The sequence below is a fragment of the Mixophyes fleayi genome, chromosome 3, assembly GCF_038048845.1.
Source record: "Mixophyes fleayi isolate aMixFle1 chromosome 3, aMixFle1.hap1, whole genome shotgun sequence".
NCBI lineage: Eukaryota > Metazoa > Chordata > Amphibia > Anura > Limnodynastidae > Mixophyes > Mixophyes fleayi.
Window position 1 is genome coordinate 125,444,831 of NC_134404.1, and position 19,816 is coordinate 125,464,646.

General features: G+C 39.8%; 1 protein-coding gene across 6 annotated transcripts in view; it reads right to left on the reverse strand.

Annotated features, from left to right (window-relative positions):
• Positions 1-11,838, reverse strand: part of TP63 (tumor protein p63) — a 56,423-nt gene extending 44,585 nt beyond the window's left edge. For all 6 annotated transcript variants that reach the window (XM_075202304.1, XM_075202302.1, XM_075202303.1 and 3 more), the window contains exons 1-2: positions 11,664-11,838; positions 3,386-3,640 (exon numbers count right to left, since the gene is read on the reverse strand). In XM_075202304.1, coding sequence (XP_075058405.1) covers positions 3,386-3,640; positions 11,664-11,705 — 297 coding nt within the window. In that variant the 5' untranslated portion in view covers positions 11,706-11,838. The remainder of the gene's footprint in view (positions 1-3,385; positions 3,641-11,663) is intronic.
• Between the last annotated feature and the right edge of the window lie 7,978 nt (positions 11,839-19,816).

The following is a 19,816-nucleotide window of genomic DNA, read 5'->3' on the forward strand; positions in this document are numbered from 1 at the left end:
TCACAAATGCCCTTACATGAGATAGGGGGAGCTTAGGAACATAATACCTGTCAGGGAGGGATTGATTTAAAGTGCATCTAAAATGCAATGTATTCACCTGAAATTATAGCTTCATTAGGATTACATTTTTGTGTGTGTACCTGAATAACTGGTTTATTCTTGATCAACCTGAAAAAAGCCTTTCTTAGCCAAATGTAACCGCCTATCCACACGCAATTCAAAGTGAATGTCTTGTACATGAAAACATCAGTTTACCTAATCAAAACACTGTATCCTGGACATGGACGTTTAGTTGTGATAAATTCAGCCACATGGAATATAGTACATGTTTTTTCATACACAAATCATATATTGGATTGCATTGAGCTTTTCCTGAAAATAGTGCAACCTCAAAATGTATCAATGATTTTTCCCAAATATTACGATATCAAATATGTGTACTTACTCAAGATTGGATGCTGTCAAATATATACATCACAGTTGGATTACATTAGGTGCACAAGAGTTAGGAATAAAGGGCCTGATTCATTAAGGATCTTAACTTAAGAAACTTCTTATTTCAGTCTCCTGGACAAAACCATGTTACAATGCAAGGGGTGCAAATTAGTATTCTGTTTTGCACATAAGTTAAATACTGACTGTTTTTTTCATGTAGCACACAAATACTTGATAGTTTATTTGTACACTGAAATTTAAAGTTGATATTTGTGTGCTACATGAAAAAACAGTCAGTATTTAACTTATGTGCAAAACAGAATACTAATTTGCACCCCTTGCATTGTAACATGGTTTTGTCCATGAGACTTAAATAAGAAGTTTCTTAAGTTAAGATCCTTAATGAATCAGGCCCAAAGTGTGAGACAAAATGCTTACTAAAGGGTCGGGGGAAAAACCTATTTCTATATATAATATGCTTTAATCAGTAGAGCACAACCGATGTGTTAAAGAGACATTGGATCTCCTCTGTTGGTATTACTGTTAGACCAAGATTTGCTATAGAAGTCCCATGCACTCCCCAGTCCACCCTTCACTTAGGTAGTTCCCTAGTGGTATTTTAATTAAACTGAGAGCTGTATTCTAGTGGTCTTGATCCCAGTAATCAGACGTATCCCGTGCTACACACTTAGTCTGCCACTAACAGTTTTGGTTCAGCAATAGTGACACCTGTGTCAGAAACGGGCTTACAAATTGCGATTTTTGGATCAGTATATGAAATACAGTAAAGGACACGAGGACAAAGAGCATAAGTTACACATAGGAGTAAATCAAGCTAGAAGCTGTAATTTTGCATATTGGCAAAATCATGTAGCGCTGCTGGTGGTGGTGGGGGGGGGGGGATAATCTTAAAATGAGCCGACAGGCAGTTGTCTATAAATATATAAGTATATGTCAATGATCTTATGTACAACTTAAACCCGGGAATTGGAAGTACTGAAAGAAAGTTTCAATGAACGTTATGTAAGCAAATGAAAAATAATACCCTTATTTGTAAATTTAAAATTTATTTTTATGTGTAGGATGATCCAGTGTTTTACTGCACTATTTACCCTAATACCTCTGTGGGTAAAATGTATATATCATGCTAAACAGGTTCTATTAGTCATATGTGATTGCAGGTCATGTTTGAAAACAAATACTAGGTAGGAGCTGTTTTGCCTTTCTGCAGTAGGCGGACTACTTTATCTGGCGAGTGCACAGAAATTCCAGGTGTAGACCATTCATTAGTGTCTCATCTCTGTCCATCAGCTGGGAGGAGATGATGTGAGTGTCACACATGAGAATCTGAACACTGTCAGTTTCTCACCATACACAAGGTAAAATAAACAATGAATTACTAATTATATGCTATTATTACTAATTTATTAATGACATAATGGTACTAAACATGTAAAAGAGTCTTAACTTTCTATTACAGTAATGTGTTTTAAATATATTGTTTCCCTTCGAAAATGCAAGAAATACAAAAAGATAAACACCCTACAAATACGTTGACTTAAAAGGAAGTCCATGCTTAATATTGTTTAGCAATATATTCCTTAGCAATACGTAGCTTGCTCTCCTAATATCCGACTTTACCATCACAGGTACCATGTATAGCTGTAGAGGTCCCCATACATGAGTCTATCTTTGTCTCATCTGGCTGTTTAGTACATGGACCCAGGGCCGGATTAAGGGAATGGAGGCCCCTGGGCTAAGGGGGCCTCCATTCTCCCGTGAGGGCCCCCCCATGATCCGAGCTGCCCGCGCCCCCCCGTGGTCCGAGTGGCCCATGCCCCCCTGTGATCCGAGCTTCCCTTCCCCCCGTTCCCCCCCCGGCACTTACCTCCTTCTCCGGCGCGCTGTATGCTCTTTACTGAGGAGATCTCGTGAGAGTAAGACTCACGAGATCTCCTCAGTAAGGAGACTACAGCGTGCCGGAGAAGGACCGCAGTGAAAGTGCTCAGCAGCACTGATCGTGCCGGGGGTGCCCCCGCCCTCGACCGATCAATACTGCTGCTGAGCACTTTCAAGGGCCCCCTGGATGCCATAGGCCCCTGGGCTGTAGCCCAGTTAGCCCTATGGTTAATCCGGCCCTGCATGGACCAAACAGCCATATCCGACAGAGCCCCATTGGAAGGAGACCTCATACACGTTTAGGTGTGGTCAACGCTAACTCAAATTTACAAGCCGCCTTCACTATAGGATCAGCGGTGATTTTGGACCCATATGTGCTATGATTTGAGGGCAATTAGATCTAAAGCCATTGCAGGGTGTTTTAATCATTGCAGATGACTTCTCCTTGGTTGTTAATGGAAACTAACCTCGACCTCATCACTTATCTGTGAACATCCCACCTCCCTCTCCTACAATAGTTTCTTGGCATCTCACTTACATGTGTTTTTCCTCAAAGGTAGCAATTTATTTACACTATCTAAACCATATTAAAGGATAACTCTACCTGAAAACTTTTTTTTTTCTAAAATACCCCTTCCACCAACAAGCAGAACAGTGTGGGTACTAATCCAGGACCACCAAGTGATTTTTGTGTTCAAATCAGCAGACAAGGTTCAAATGGCGTTTCCATGTGAAACTGACACAGTACATTTTAATTTGAACTGTTTCATATTATGTATAACAAGACAATACGTTTCACAGTGCTTGTAGAGGCAAGGTCTCCCAAACTGAGAGGATATCTGCCATGGAGTGCTAACAGTTCTGCTAGTTGGAGGAGGTGGGGATTAGGTAAAAGTGGAACAGTTAACTTTAAATGCCTTCTAAACTCAATATAGAAGCAAGGAACATACAATGTACTATAAATACCTGTAAAATACGGATAATTTATTTTGAGACCAGACAAGCCACAAAGCAAGTGACACCAACAATAACGCTACCAATGTTTGCTTACCGTCCAAGTAGCAGACTTGGCTGTGCTGGATTGCTGAAATGAGACATCAAAGCTGTGAGGTCCTGGGTAATCAGTATTTGATGGGATGGCTGGAGATGGTGACAGGGCATCGAAGGTGGAGCTCGGCTGAGCATATGGTGATGGTGCTGTTACACTGTTCTGTGCATGCTCATTGGTATATGGGCTAGTGGAAGAGGAACCATTCTGTATCTGCTGTTCCATGCTGTTCAGCAGCCCTAAGTTTGTATACTGTGGCTAGAAGAAAACAGAAAACTTGGATGAACCAACAAGAAATAAACCATAATGTATACTGTTCATTTAATATTGGATTCATAAGACAAAACACACCCATAAATTAAATTGCTTGTGGATTTCTAGCAACTTCATGCATGATATAAACTTTTGCAAACTACTGTCAACACAATAAAGGGAATGCTACCATTTTTTAATCTCAGTTGAGCAAGCCGAATGGTACAATATTAATACATCTCTTTATTTTAGTTATTTTGATCTTTTATTTGAACTTTTAAAAATGTACTATCATGCATCATATGTCATGTGATCATGAATTATGTGGGGGGGGTGTCTTCCTTTCCTATCATCCACTCTTTATTGATATTGGTATATTCTTACAATCATAATGAAGCCAACAGCTGATGTGAAGGGTCTAAGCCACAACACCACGTGCTCCCTACAACTACTCACAGAGGAAGCAGCCATTCTGTATTATATAGATAGAAATCTCTGTTACAATATCTGTGTAATTGATCATTTCATACAACTTCCAGTTGTAGAAATGCAAAGAAAAGTTAGCAGGAAAAAATAAAACAGAAAATTAAACACACCAAACAATCCATGGTTGTTAATCTGCCATTTCAAGATGATATGCATTATATTTAACAGGCACAAAAACCAGTCTGACTGCTCAAATATTACAAACAAACAAGTAAGCTGTAATTAATAAAGTCATTTCAAAAGAAAGAACTGATTGGCAGATTTGAAGATCAGAGTTTTAAAAGTGCACATTGGGACACTCCCAGGTACATGACTGATCTCAAAAGGAGAGATTAATTGCACATTTCAAAGTGTCTTCAACTGTGACATAAAGTGCATGAACTATACATACATGCACAGGGAAATGGATTACCGAAATTGTAGTGAAATTTCATGGAAATATAGATTGGTGACGGAACAGACCATTTCAAAGGGTGCTAACTTCTGCCAATACAGTCTTCCTGTGTCCGAGGGTGGATGCGAGTGGAAGGTCCAATGATTATTGAAGCTTGTGGCTTAGTCCTCCTGCCCAATTTTCAGCTGGGGTTGTGAAAGGAACAGAGGAACCTGGTAAAAATGACTGCGTGTATCAATCTCTGGGTTCTAGCTAGGGGGAGGAGCGCATTGTAAACAAATTTCAGTAGTTTATAGTGCAGCTTTAAAAAAGTGCAATCCTAAAACTGGACACACATGGATCCATCCAGCCGCTCAAAACAGTATTATCCCACATAGGTGACCGAATCAGATGATATCTGGCCAATCTGCCTTATGTGCTAAGCAGCTGGAGCACTTCCAGCTCCAATACAACCTATTAGTAAGGTTGCAAAATAAAAGAAAATATCGAAGTAGGGGCTATCAGCAGTCATCTTGTGACCACATTATCCACCATGCTTGATAATAATCCTTTCAATTTCAAAATGATCGAGGATCTTGGTAGTTTCAGCCAATATGACAAATGTCGATCTTGTGCCCATATGGTAAAAATAGCAACTATCTGTGCTTATCTCATGTACTGAATGTCACATAGATTGTCCCTAGGCTAGCAGGTTGGGATTTCCAAAATATAATTAAAAAGCATACTCTGTACTTTGCAAGTCTGTAAATAAAAATCATGTTGTGGTAATCGCAGTAACATAACAAACTACATTTCGATGAAGTGTCTATGTACAAACAAAAGGTTTGTTCATCCTCTTGGCAAGGCATTTTGCCTCTAAGAAGATGACTAAGAGGAACATGAGTTGCTTAATGGGAAGTGTGAATCAGCACCCCAATGTTAGGAAGAGATGATTCAGGACTTTCAAAATGTTTCAATTGTGGTGTTCGACCAGCACTTGCCGACACATTATTACTGAATAAAAAGAATTAGTAAGGTTTAAGATTTTCCTTTATTTACTGTGGTAATAGCTATAGCAGGATTATAAATTCTTATATGGACTTAAATAAAATATTCTTTTTAGCTTTTCAAACTTAAAAATATACAAAAATACAACTATCGATGCAAAAAAGGGAATTCCCAAGCAAAGACTCCAAATGAGAACCACAACATGAAATAAATATCTATACTTTTGCAGTTTTCCCACAAAGCATAAAGCAAAACACTTTCACATTCTTGAGCTTAGACTTGAAAGTCATCGATACAGAGGAATCCTAGAGATTGAGTTTCAGAAGGTTTGTAGCAGGCTAGGTGAAACACCTATATTCCAGACAAGTGTGATGCCCAGTTTAAAGAAGGCCAGCATCAGACGCTCTCACATTGCTCGGTTAACAAAAGAAATGTCAACAAGACAGACAGAAGTATTAGGAGCAGGAAGTGTAAAACCCAAAGTCTGAACCAGGTGAAAACCTGAACAAATTCAAGAGCAAAGATCTCATGACAGAATAAACAAATGTCTAGGTCTCACTAACTCTTAACCTGCTGGTAGGGTCATCCTGTGAGGATTACAAATATTCAATTTACATAGCAGCATGTCTACAATAAATTAATATACAGCAATATAATGTTTTATAAATAGCTTTTGTAATAGATTGATATATACTTCAAATTATTTTAGCAAGTTCTAATTTGTACAGCTATTAGTTATAGAGAAGTAAACTTTCCACAATGATAGAAAAGTACTGATTTAATTGGGTCTAGAGATCAGCACAACTAAGGGGTATCACTACGGTATTGTGTGGAGAGAGAGAGAGGGGGAGAGAGGGGGAGAGAGAGAGAGGGGGAGAGAGAGAGAGAGGAGAGCGAGAGGGAGAGAGGGGGAGAGAGAGAGAGGAGAGAGAGAGGGAGAGAGAGAGAGAGAGAGAGAGAGAGAGAGAGAAGAACTTGCTGAAATTATTTCATATAGAAGCATTTAACACTCATGTATTATGTGCCTTAATTTGCAATGGAGTTGATGGAACACCCAGTGAAGAACGGTGGATGTAGCACTTGTAAGACACTAGCCATTTCCTCTACTGAGCATGAAAATTGCATCAAAAGTCCAAATATATCGTTTTTTTCTTTTACAAGCTAAATAGATTATATTTCACTGTATTGAATAGAGTCCTGCTCAGTGTTTTAAAATTCAAGTCCTGCTCATGTACATCATTGACATAAAAATGATCACTGTAGGCACCGGCCCTGAAGTGTAATGTGCTTAAAGAGCAGGTGGGATGACATTATGTTTTAGAGACAAAATCCTCACATACAATTGAAGAGTGTATAACTCTATAATACTTATAATATGACTCACATAAACCTACAGCAGTCAAGTCTTCTATGAAAACATTTTCCAGAATAAATTTAGCCGATAGACTAAGATTAAGTTGTTCTCCATTATGGGTAATATTTGTTGCCCATTTCTGTACCCTTAGGGCTGGAATTTATAGGGCAAAGACTAGACTCTCGCTTGCACATACCATGTCACAGAAAGTACCTGCAGGGCTTAACTGAAAGTTTAAGTTTCATGAACACTGGAACAAGATGACTGCTTTAGAAAAGGCTGAAACCTTATAATTCATAAACAAACGGTTATTATCACTCGTCACATAAACATTAACAATGACATGTTTAGCAGCAGATTATGTTCCTAATCAATCTTATGTCCCCATGGATGACAATCATTAAACTTATTTTATTTAGTTTCATATGTAAATGTTTTCCTTTTCTTTATAGCTGTGTTATTATTTACAGTGGACTAATTAAACAGAATACAAGTACATTGAAACAAAAGTATAGCCTTCGCGTTTGCGTGGAAACATGTGGGGCATTAAAACAAAAACATAAAACCTGAACAGAATAAATGCAAAGACACTAGTCTAAAAATACAAATGTGCCAACTTCTAGGACAGTTATCACATTGCAATGAAGCATCATGAGCAAATAGAGTGCATAAGAAAGAGTAGAATGGAGATGAAAGGTTTCTACGCATCTTCCCACCTGCAGCTTGGTTTCACAAGAGTTTCCCATAACTAGCCAGATAATAAAAAGGAAGCACTTTCAAAGCGGCATTTCAATTCACCCATAGACACCCACCCACATGTATAACTCTCACCATGATTTGCTCTAGCACACTTTAAACACAGCCTGGCTAGATGATCAAGACCATCATAATGCAGCAGTGATTGAACAAATGACAGGATGTGACAACAAACGCATAATCCTGCCATCGGCTTAATATCAGTAAAGTCCAAAATGAACCAGGTGATTTCTTCGACCGACGCAAATGTCATTAGTGACATCATAAATCACAAAAGAAAACCAGCTGTTTGTTTGAATTGTTTAGCATCTCAAATTGGAAAGACTTGTTCCCACTTGCTTGTAGTGTTCTCACATTAGAAAACTATTAGGCTAAAAAATGTAATTTGCATTGAAAATGGTGATGACCATATAAAATATTGGTGGAGACCATAAGATAGAATGGTCTTTATGTAGAAAACAATGTGTGGTAAATTCTGAAATGGCCATAGGAAAATGCACAAGAGAACCATATTTGGCAGAGCAAATAGCAACAAGCCCTATGAGGATACATTCAAATATTCTCAACGTTTCTCATTAAGAGCCTCATTTATAGATAGGAGAAAATTTACACTTGGGCAAGATCATGTTGCACTGCAAGGCCCCCCATTTAAAATGTACAGACAGATTTAGGGTTGGGAGGGGGTGTGTCTTAGCTCAACTCTAAATTGCATTGTTGAAATCAAGCTGTCCAGAATTTGTGTACTACCTGCAAAATCAGTCAGTACCTTCCCTGCATGCAGAAAAATAAATATATTTATATCCCTTGCATTGCAGAACGCTTTGCTTTGCGGTCCCAAATGCTCTGAGAATGTTCGCTCATAGTGCATTATTTTCTAATGTTTGAACGGATAGAAGTGTACAGTCCCCAAGTTACTTTATCTGCAGGACAGACTTCTTGATGAAAACTACTGAGCGTGCTGTGGTTTTATGCAACATAAGTAATATTAGATCAGACTTTGTTTCATTTTTAGACAACATTAGGGGGTCTATGTATTAATAACATGCGTTGCTAGTAAATATGCATTGCTGCACATCGCAGCGATGCATCTTTAAGCACCGCTGAAATGCACCATCTCGGGGCTACTCTGGGAGCCCTGGGGGGGTCACCCCTCCAGTGCGAAGAGATTTTCCTATTTGCCAGCAGCTTAGCGCTGCCAGTGAAAGGAGGAAGTGCTATGCATGCGCACACACTTCCACAGTGTGGGATCTAGCCAGGCCGGAGAGGCTTCAGCTGGAACCCATAGACACTGACAGATAACTCCATCCTGACATGACGTTACCTTTCTGTGCAATGCAAAGCTTTTCAAGGATTGATGCATTGCACAACTTCGCAGTCCGCATATTAATCTATGGGGACAGCGTTAAAAAACATTATTGTAAGCTTGCGAGCAGGGCCTTCTCACCTCTTTGTCTGTTTTACCCAGTTTGTTTATTAGTTTATTACGTTTGTCCCCAATTGTAAAGCGCTACGGAATATGTTGGCGCTATATAAATAAATGATGATGATGATGATGATTATGTGGGTTATGGCAGGAGAAATCTTTGATTTCGTCTGCCAAAAATTCTTCATACATTTTGCGATTTTACAGAGAGAACTGCTGTTTTCTCCCTTTTAATGGTTGATCTCAGTTTAATACATAGATCTCCAGGTAAGTTATCAGATATAGACGATTTAACTATACATTTTTTAGAATACAGCTGTCAACTTCAACTCTTAAATGTTTTCATTTTACTTTTATGAACAATATGGTAACAAAGCAATTTGAAGAAATAGCTACAATTTGACCTAATCTGCTCTTAATTTTTTAGTCTTAGTTCATTACAGAAACACTCAAGGGAACATTTTCAGAGCTTTAATTTCAGACGGTTGCTTCTTTTGAACAGTGAAATAACAACATAAGCACCCACATGGGGGCAGCGTAGAATGTATAGGGGTATGTTTGAGTTACCATTTCTGCCATATTTTTTTTTACTGGTGCTATGAGATTGTAACCAGATGGGGGTGGAGGAAAACTTGACAAACAGAAATTCCTTTCCTCCCAGTCCCCTGGACACTATTACAACCTTAATCCCATAGTCTTATCCTTTGCTTCCTCTCATCTTTTAAAATTGACCCATTAACAACTCCCATTCACAAGAATTGCATTAATGTGTCTAATCTAACCACTCAGTTCATGGGGACTTTAGACTTAAACACCTGTGTTTTTTATATTCGAAAATGAGACAAAAGCACTCTGAACCGATCAAGGTTTTAGTCACCCAGATATTATAATAGTGTAATTGTTGATTGTTGTTACCCAGAGATCCTGCTTCTAGTTAATGTGTTTTGGTTTTTTTCGTAGCATTGAAATGTTCGTTTTAAAAAATTCTGCAGATGGTGTAAAGACTAATCCTAAAAAAACAGCTGGTCATTTTCAAAATTTGGGCTTGAATTTATGAAAGATTTACCTCATCAAAAACTGTAACGAGAAACACAGTAATCGTTGATGTATCCAAATAACATTACATAAGCAAAATGAAGAAAGACGGCACTTTCGACAACGGCTTTCAAAAAACTTTTATCCTCTATAAAGTGTTCATGTCTATTTAGTTCATGTGATTGTTACTTGCAAGGTAGAATTTTGCACCATAATGAGGCGGAATGATAAATCTTGGCTATTAGAGGCCAACGCCAGCAGGTACTATGAAAATGGAACTTGTATTAAAATAAGGAAAGTAAGGGGTCCTTGGTGCATGACTTCCTTAAACATATTATTTGAAACACAGACAGCAAAATGTTCTGCCGTTGGTGAATGCTGCTCGCTGTCTTGAGAAGTCATGAACACAATAGTCTATCTTACCCTAAATGGAGATTTTCTGTAAACCATAAACATTCCCATTCTGGAAGTGAGCCCGTCATTATGAAAAAGACTGCAATAACTACTATTAAAAAGCAGTGTGAAGTTAAATGGGGAGACTTGTTCTATTCAAAAATGTGTCTATGGAGAACGGGGAATTGTAGGCGTTTAACCTTGCAAAAGACCAAATGTAAATAATCTGTTGGTATTCAAAATCTCATTATAAGCTAAATCAATTCTTCTTAGATCATTGTGAACAACTTCTCTGTTTCCACCTGCTTATAGAACAAATAATGTCACCGCCAACAATTGACACACAAATCTTTGGACAGTTTCCAATGCAAGAAAATACTACTCAAAAAAAGTCTTTTGAAATCTTGAAATCAAACCATATGTACTAAAAAAAGGAAAGCATTTCACATGCAACAAAAGCTACAAAATTCCTGTAACTACAGTACCTAGTGTGTTATAATCTTAACACTTCTCTTTTGCACAATACCATATAATCCTGACCATTCAAATGAGTAGCAGCAGCTGCCCTTTTACTGTTGCACTCAGGAATGTCAATCCAGCATTGCAAGATGTGCTTGGATACAACTAAGTTACTATATAATGCAGTGTTCAATTAAGAACAAATAAAAAGTAGCAACCGATTGGCGATTATAAAATATGTATTTGCAAATGAGCACTATATACAAAGTCTATTCATAAGGCGTGACATTGTACAAATCACCTAGGATAGAGTTTTACACAGTCATATAACTTCATGATACAATTTATATCTTCAGTTTCCCAAATGCTTATAATAACACAAAATAAAAAAATATTATATTACTATACATTGATTAAAAATATATTTATCTTAATGGTAGGGGTAGGCTGTATCTGATCAAAAGCTAGTTTTATATATATATATATATATATATATATATATATATATATATATATATGCTCACATATATATATATATATATATATATATATATATATATATATATATATATATATATATATATATGGATATATACATATATATATATATATATATATATATATATATATATGTATAGATGAATATAGTTATATTTTAATAACTTTACTCAAAATAGCTTCCGATCATGGGTTTTCCATGCATTATGTAAAAGAACAAGAATATTGTAGTGTTATACTTTACCTCACTATATTGAGCCTGGGCATTATTTTCCAGGTACAACATCTTGGCTGTAAGGTTAGTCAGAGATGCCTTCCTCTTTTCAGGCTCAAGGATTCTCTGTACACCCCCCTGAATGGCCCCAAGTAGGTACAACTCTTGCAAGACGACACCAGGAATAAAGAAGTTTCTCTCCCTCTGTCTGTCACATCATTTATTTAAAACTCTGTTTATATATACACCTGGGATTCAGGCATGGAGAGGGCGGGGTGTCTTCCCTTTACCTGTCCAATCTGTCAAAAGTTCCACCTTGGTCCCTCATCTGAAATGAGATCAGCCTCTCCCACCTCACTAGGTAGTTAAAATTCCACACAACTCTTTACAAAGGAGACAGACAAAAGGAACTTTGGGCAATCTCCACATGCAAGCAGTGGGCAATCTGACATATACAAAAAATGAGTACTACTGTGAAAGGGCTTACAGAATGGCAGCCCATGAGAGTGCTACACGCAGCTTCCCTCAAAATGAGCTAGTTATACCTTTATACTGACTTATCTTGCTATCTGCATGTATAAAGCCTGATGAAAAGAGTGCATACAACAACAATAGTTAATTTGAATGCACAATCAATGTATACATTTTCTTCCTAAATGTATTTTTAGCTGCAATATATTTTATTATGATAGAAGCAGAACATGATGAAATAATACACAAATTCACTAAGAAAATGTTGCACTATACACATTTTATATCAACAAAAAGATACAACAACAGCCTTACGCAGCCTTCTAATTACAAACAATTATATCCTATGAAGGGTTGAAAAGTTAGACAACACCAATACTTCTGTAGCCCCTCCACCATAGTGCCTGAAACTGGTTTTGTTATGGGTGACACAATATATTGCAGAAGCATCATATAGTCATCTGAAAACAAATGTGTTCTTTCGTTTTGTTATATACAAATTGCCCAGATAAATTATTATTTTCGCCAAAATGTCATTGCATTTTTCAGTTTTGAAAGTTCAGCAAAACTATTTTTAAATATACCTGATTTAATGTTTCCTTACTAGACTTTTACATTCAAGAGGATGCAGAATATGCTTTCAAAATGCAAGCCGGGCCATTCCTCTCATGAGGCTTAGTGAGAACCTTCACTCAAGTAGCACCATATATATTATTATATTATAGAGGTGCCGTAGACACAGTCCTCACATCCTGAGTTTGCTCCTATTCCCACACCAGGCATTCTACCCCAGTGCTCACACTCAGTGACTGCAGTAAATGTGCAGAGTGACACCAACCACACGCACTGTCTCTTGCACCCATTGCAGTAGTAGAGCAGTCACTGGCAGCATGAATACAGAAGGTACAGGAGAGGGAAGATACAGGATGAATGCCCCTGAAGGCATGATATTAAATATATGCATTAATTCACATGTACCATTAAATGGAAGTAACACATACAACAAATCTGTGTAATTTAACTGTTTGGCATTATAAGGCACTGGGCAATAAGTTTGTTTTGTTTTAGAAATTTTAGAGATGTAAACAGACAGGGGCGGGCTGGACCGAGGGGCAGTGGGGCAGCGGTCCCCCGGGCCGCTCTGTCTAACGGCTGTTCGGGCCGGTCGCCCCTCCCCCGTGGAATCAATACTGGCCGAATACTACCGTCGGCCGTATCACTTGTCATGCGATGCGGCCTGTCAGCACACAGACGGCCGCATCACATGACACGCGATGCGGCCGCGTCATTATGACGAGGCCGCATTGCGTGTCATGTGATGCGGCCGCCTGTGCGCCCCCCGGGCTGCAACCTGCCAGCCCGTGCCTGTAAACAGAATAGGTTCAGTGAGGCTAAGAAACACTGTGTGTGTGACCTGAATCATCATCAGCAGCTATTTATGTAACTCACATCAGTCCCTGCACCATTGGAACTTACAGTCTGAATTCCCTGACATACACACACAGACTGAGACAGACTAAGGTCAATTTAATAGCAGTCAAATATGCTACCAGTATGTTTTTGGGATATGGGAGGAAACTGGAGCACCCGGAGGAAACTCACGCAAACATGGGCAGAACATACAAACTCCACACAGATAAGGCCATGGTCTGGAATCGAACTCATGACCCCAGTGCTGTGAGGCAGAAGTGCTAACCATTAAGCCCACTGTATAAGAGTTTATTTAATGAATAAACCCAAAAGTACATTAATCCACAGCAACTAATCATCAATTGGCTTAGAGCAAGTTAGACAAATAAAGCAAGTGCTTGATTCCTATTGCTATGCATTACTGCACATTTGCAATTACTTTTGTAAATAACCCCCATCTACTTCCACATGGACATGGACCATTTTTTGCAAGATTTTTTTAAATTTTAAAATGTTAGAAAATGAAATATTAATACTAAACCACAACAGTAATATTACCTGGAGCAGATGGCAACATGCTTCTTTGGTGTTTCAGTAAGGGAAGCTAGCATACTGATCTAATGAACATATCATCTAAATAATGTAATGTCGAAGTCAGCAAATTGGATAAAGTCATTTCAATTAAAGTCTAGAAAACTTGGTTGTCTTTGTCTGAAAAGATGCGTACGGTACGCATCGGCGTACAAGGGCACGCTACGGCGTGAAAGGGCGTACGCATCCACTACACGTGGCAGCAACAGTAATTGGTCTTTTACCATACATTCGCACAAACACGCATACTTATAAAATAGTACACATTAATGGTAGTTGCAACACATAGTCAGTTATGTCGAAATATAGTAGTATTTATATGTTATATCAGAGTTACATGCATATTAGTGAAATACACGGAACGGGTTGAAGGAATAACATCATGAGTGGTATCATAATGAACCTTGGTACATATCCTACTGTTTGGTTCACTCTGCGAGGGAATCGCAGAGTGCATACACAAGTTATGAATGATAGGGAATTATGAACTACTTAAGACTAAGGAATCTTGGCGGGAAGAGCAGAGCATACCGCCTGCAGAGATGACCCCCTCCTTTGGATTCCTTAGGATGAACCAGCCAATGATTGACAACCCCTTGCACATTCCTGAGACCTGGACCAATAGATGCAAGCTATACCATCTTCATTGTATTACTGTATTTGATTGTGTATATAAGCAGCAGCTTGTGATCCAGTATGCAGACATCTTGTCCCCAGACTTCAGGATTGAATGAGTGCACTGGATCCAGAGCGCCTGCGATAAGTAACGGCTGTATTTACTATATTTTGCATTATCTAGGGCACGCTAACTAGAACCTAGGGACAAAAGAAAAAACTGTTTCTTTTTTCTGTCATTGTGCGTTTTAACTGTATTGCATTGCTTAGCGTATGTGTATTTCCTGCTGTGCGTACGCGAACTTCCGGTAGATTTGCCACGTGGTTAAACAATCGTTTTGATAGTTATTATACATGCATAGTATAATGACTTGTGAAAGCCTCTGAGATATTATGACTGTTGTTGGGAACTTTTAATTTTCTGCGCAGAAAAGGTGTATAGTGTGTGATGTTGTAACGTAGATACACTGTTTATTATTTATTGTGCTCAGTTGCTGTCTGACGAGGCGGATTGCCCAACTAAAGGACGGTATACAGGGCAGGTATACCGAATGCGAAAACCGGGTTTTCGCAAAAGCGCTACCAATAGATCGCAAGGTTTGCTAATAATTAGTATTGGTAGGCAGTGCGATCTAACCGCATCTTGAGTGCGAATTGGTGAAGCAGCTAGGAGGAATTATATTGGAAAGGCTGGTTGATTGTATTGACTTTGTTCTCCCAGTTATAATAAACTCAGCAGATTTTGTGGTTGAGCCAGGGTATAGAGGAGCTGATAGCCCTTGGGGCCCACAGTGATATTTCTGTATTAGGAATCCTCGCCAGGGGCGAGAAGAGCGAGTGAACGCGGCTAAAGGAAATACGTTCACCGGGCATTAAAGATCTCTAGGTGTGATTGTAGCAAAAGAGTTGGTATATTGTTCAACATGGGTGCTAAGCATACGTTAGAGATGGTCAGTGTACTGCCAAAGGAAGGCCCTATTGGTTCAGCGAGGTTTCTCATGTGTAAATAATATGGTGCATACGCAACTGTGTATTGTGACACGTGGGTCAAGATGACCAAAACTTGTGATAGGCCTTTCCCAACAATAGGAAGTTTTAATGCAGAGGTACTAAATACTGTAAAAGATAAAGTATGGTTGATTACCTCAACGAAAGTGAGGAATAAACATAATGATTGTTTAAAATTGTGGCAAATGGAAGGTAACACGTGGCAGAGCAGCGAATGCAAACCGGAAGTAGGTGTGACGAAAAGCGTGCGCAAGGCGGATGTAACCGTTGCGAAGCGTGGCGAACTCAGCGCAAGCGCGCCCCCGCCACCTTATGTGGCGGGAGGGGTAAGTACAGCCGTTGTTAAAACTGAAACTAGAAAAATTGCTAAGTTGTACCCTGTTTTAAGCCAGTTTCAATCAAGTGTATCTGAAAATGAAGATGAACCCACTGTGATTTCGGCCATTGCCCATGCTGTTAGTGTACTAGAGGCTCAGCGCAAGTATGAGAAAATGGCTGAGATAGGTGAGAGTAGCGTGATCACTAGGAGTGAAAGCGTTCTAAATCTAGAACCAGCAAATCCTGTAGTGTCCCCTGAAGTCAGTATACCAGAGGGTGCATTCCCAGTCCGCACAATATCAGTTCCCAATGGGAAATGTTACAATGCATTGTCCCTGGACTAGATCAGAATTACGTTCCATTATGACTGAATTCCCAGATCCTAGAAAAGAGTTGGCTAAGTGTCAGAAATTTGTAAAAGAGTTAGGAAACGCCCACGAACCAACCAATAAGGATTGGCGTGTAGTGTTGAGGGCGTGTCTTCCTCCCAATACTAACATACAAAAATTCATTGAAGATTGTTTGCTGGAGGAAGATGACACCTTGACTGATGAGATTAACCAAAAGAACATAGAACAGATTGTCAAAAACTTAGCCATCTGTTTTCCAGTAGTAGTAAATTGGAGTAAGATTTTCACCATTAAACAAAAGGATAGTGAAACAGCAGCAGATTACTTCACTAGAGCTATAGCAGCGATAACACAGTTTACTGGGATATCCAACATAAGTGAGGACCCACATCACAGAGAGGTAGCTGTAGGGGTATTGATGGATGGCCTTAGAGAAAATTTAAAGACGAGAGTACAAACCACATTACCTAATTGGAGAGGCGTCACGGTAGACTCTCTTAGGGAGTCTGCTGTGGAGCATGACAAAAACCTTTTTAGAAAAAGGGAGGAGAAAAGTGATAGGTTAATGACGGTAAGTATACAGGCTCTAGAAAGGGTGCATACACGACCACCAGCATACAACCCATATAACAAGAAACCTAAAGTGATCAGGTGTTTCAACTGTAACGAGGAAGGACATTACGCTAGAGATTGTAAAAAGGAAAGACTCAATACACAGAAAGGTGGGTCACATAGATATCCTCCAAGGAGGGATTCACATAGACTAGAAGACTCACATCTACCCGCGCATATTACGGCAGCAAATGCTGCGCGGGAAATCAATAGTCAGCGCTAGGGGTCAGGTCATACCTGTAGTCTACAGCCAGTGAGGTTAACTGGGAGTCAGAGTGAAGAACCAACAATGATAGTTGACATAGCTGGTAGGAAACAAACCTTTCTGGTAGATACAGGGGCGGCCCGATCTGTGATAACCTCTCCTTTCAATCTATAGGTGACCAGTAAAACTATTCCAGCTATGGGGGTAACGGGAAAAGTGTTACATTATCTTCTAACTAAACCCGCTGAAGTTACTATCGGGCCCCTGCATACCAAGCATTCGTTTCTCTTAGCTGCAGCGGCTCCTACTAACTTGCTAGGGAGAGACTTGCTATGTAAAATGGGATGTGTCATATACTGTACTTCAGATGGTGTGTTCCTAGATATACCCGAGAAGGTTGCACATGAGGTACAGGACATATTGGACACCCCTCAAAGGTTAATGTTACACTCTCCTGTTATAGAACAAAGTCCATCTCAAGTAAAGGGGATGTTGCTGGAAATACCAGGTTCCCTATGGACCAGAGATGGACAGGACACTGGACTGATGGCAAACGTAGCCCCTGTCATGGTCAATCTAAAAAGTGGTAGGATAGCTCCAAAAATCCTACAGTATCCATTAAAACCGGAGGTGGAACTAGGGCTATATCCTGTTATTGAGAGGCTGATACAACAAGGGATTTTAATCCGTACAGCCAGTACAGCAAATAGTCCCATTTTCCCTGTAAAGAAGAGTGGGGGGAGGGGCTATAGATTAGTCCAGGACTTAAGGGGAATTAACAAAGTTGTTGAGAGCCAATTCCCCGTAGTGCCGAATCCAGCTGTCATCCTCATGCAGATTCCACCGTCTGCCAGTCATTTTACTGTGATTGATCTATGTTCTGCTTTCTTTTCAGTCCCTCTTCACCCTGACTGCCAATACCTTTTTGCATTCTCCTACAGGGGAGTGCAATACACATGGACCAGACTACCCCAGGGGTTCATTGACAGCCCCAGTATTTTCTCCCAAGCCTTACATGACTGTTTGCAATCCTTTCAACCCCACAATGGGTCTGTTCTAATTCAATATGTGGACGATTTGTTGTTGTGCTCTGATTCTTTTATGTCATGTTTACATGATACTAAATTGTTGTTGCTTCATCTTTCACAAACAGGGCACAAGGTGGCAAAGGATAAATTACAGCCATGCCAGACTAAGGTCAAATACTTAGGACACTGCCTCACTAAGGGGCTAAGACACCTGACAACCGACAGAATTGAGGCCATACAACACATGACTCTGCAGCAGAGCCAGAAGCAGATTCGTACTTTCTTGGGGATGTGTGGATACTGTAGATCCTGGATCCCAGGTTTTTCTATTCTGGCATTACCATTGCAGGAGCTAGTCTCTTCCTCGAAACCAGAACGTGTTGTGCACACAGAAGAGTCAGAGCAAGCGTTCTTTAATCTTAAAGATAGTCTGACTAGAGCACCTGCATTGGGAATACCTGATTATGAAAAGCCTTTTGAGCTATTTTGTACAGAAGCTGATGGTTGTGCAGCAGGTGTCCTCGCACAGAAACATGGTGACGCTAGCAGACCGGTAGCATACTACAGTGCACAATTAGACAATGTGGCAAGATCACTCCCAACATGTCTCAGAAGTGTAGCAGCAACGGCCCTTCTAGTAAGTAAGAGCGAGGATGTAGTATTAGGACATAATTCAACTATCTATACACCCCATGCTGTATCAGCTCTGTTAAATTCAGCCCAAACCAGACATGTTTCTTCAGCTAGATTCACAAAGTGGGAACTAGCCCTGATGGCACCCTCAAACATCACCATCAAACGATGTAGCACCTTAAATCCAGCTACATACCTTCCGTATGTGTCTCTAGAGACACAAAGGGTGGGAGGTGAGGAGACCCTGGTTGATGATGAGTTAGGCAAGAATACTGACACGCATGACTGTATGGAACACCTGAATCAGACCTTTACTGCAAGGCCCGACATACGTGACACCCCCTTAGAAAATGTAGATTTTACGTTTTATACAGACGGAAGTTGCCATAGACAGACAGAGACAGGAGAGCTATGTACTGGTTACGCTGTTGTAGACGATCAGGATGTGGTAGAAGCTGAACCCCTTGGTCCACCTCACTCAGCCCAGGTGGCGGAACTGGTAGCACTAAGGAGAGCGTGTGAATTGGCAGAGGGTAAATCAGCCAATATATATACTGACTCTAGGTACGCATTCGGTGTAGTGCACGATTTTGGGGCCCTTTGGCGTCTTAGAAACTTTACAACAGCAGCAGGTACACCAGTAGCACACTCACAACACATAAAAGGACTTCTGACAGCGATACAGTTACCCAGAACAGTAGCCATCATAAAGTGCAAAGCCCATACCTTTGAAGAAGACCCAGTGTCATTGGGCAACAACAGGGCAGACGAAGCTGCTAAATGGGCAGCAGGGCAACCTATGACTGTATCGACCGAGACTATGATGGTTTTTCAGACATTAGACATACAGAAATTAATTGAAATGCAAGATTTGTGTTCCCTGCAGGAAAGGGCGGTCTGGAAGGTGAAGGGATGTGGTCAAGAGTCCTCAGGACTCTGGAG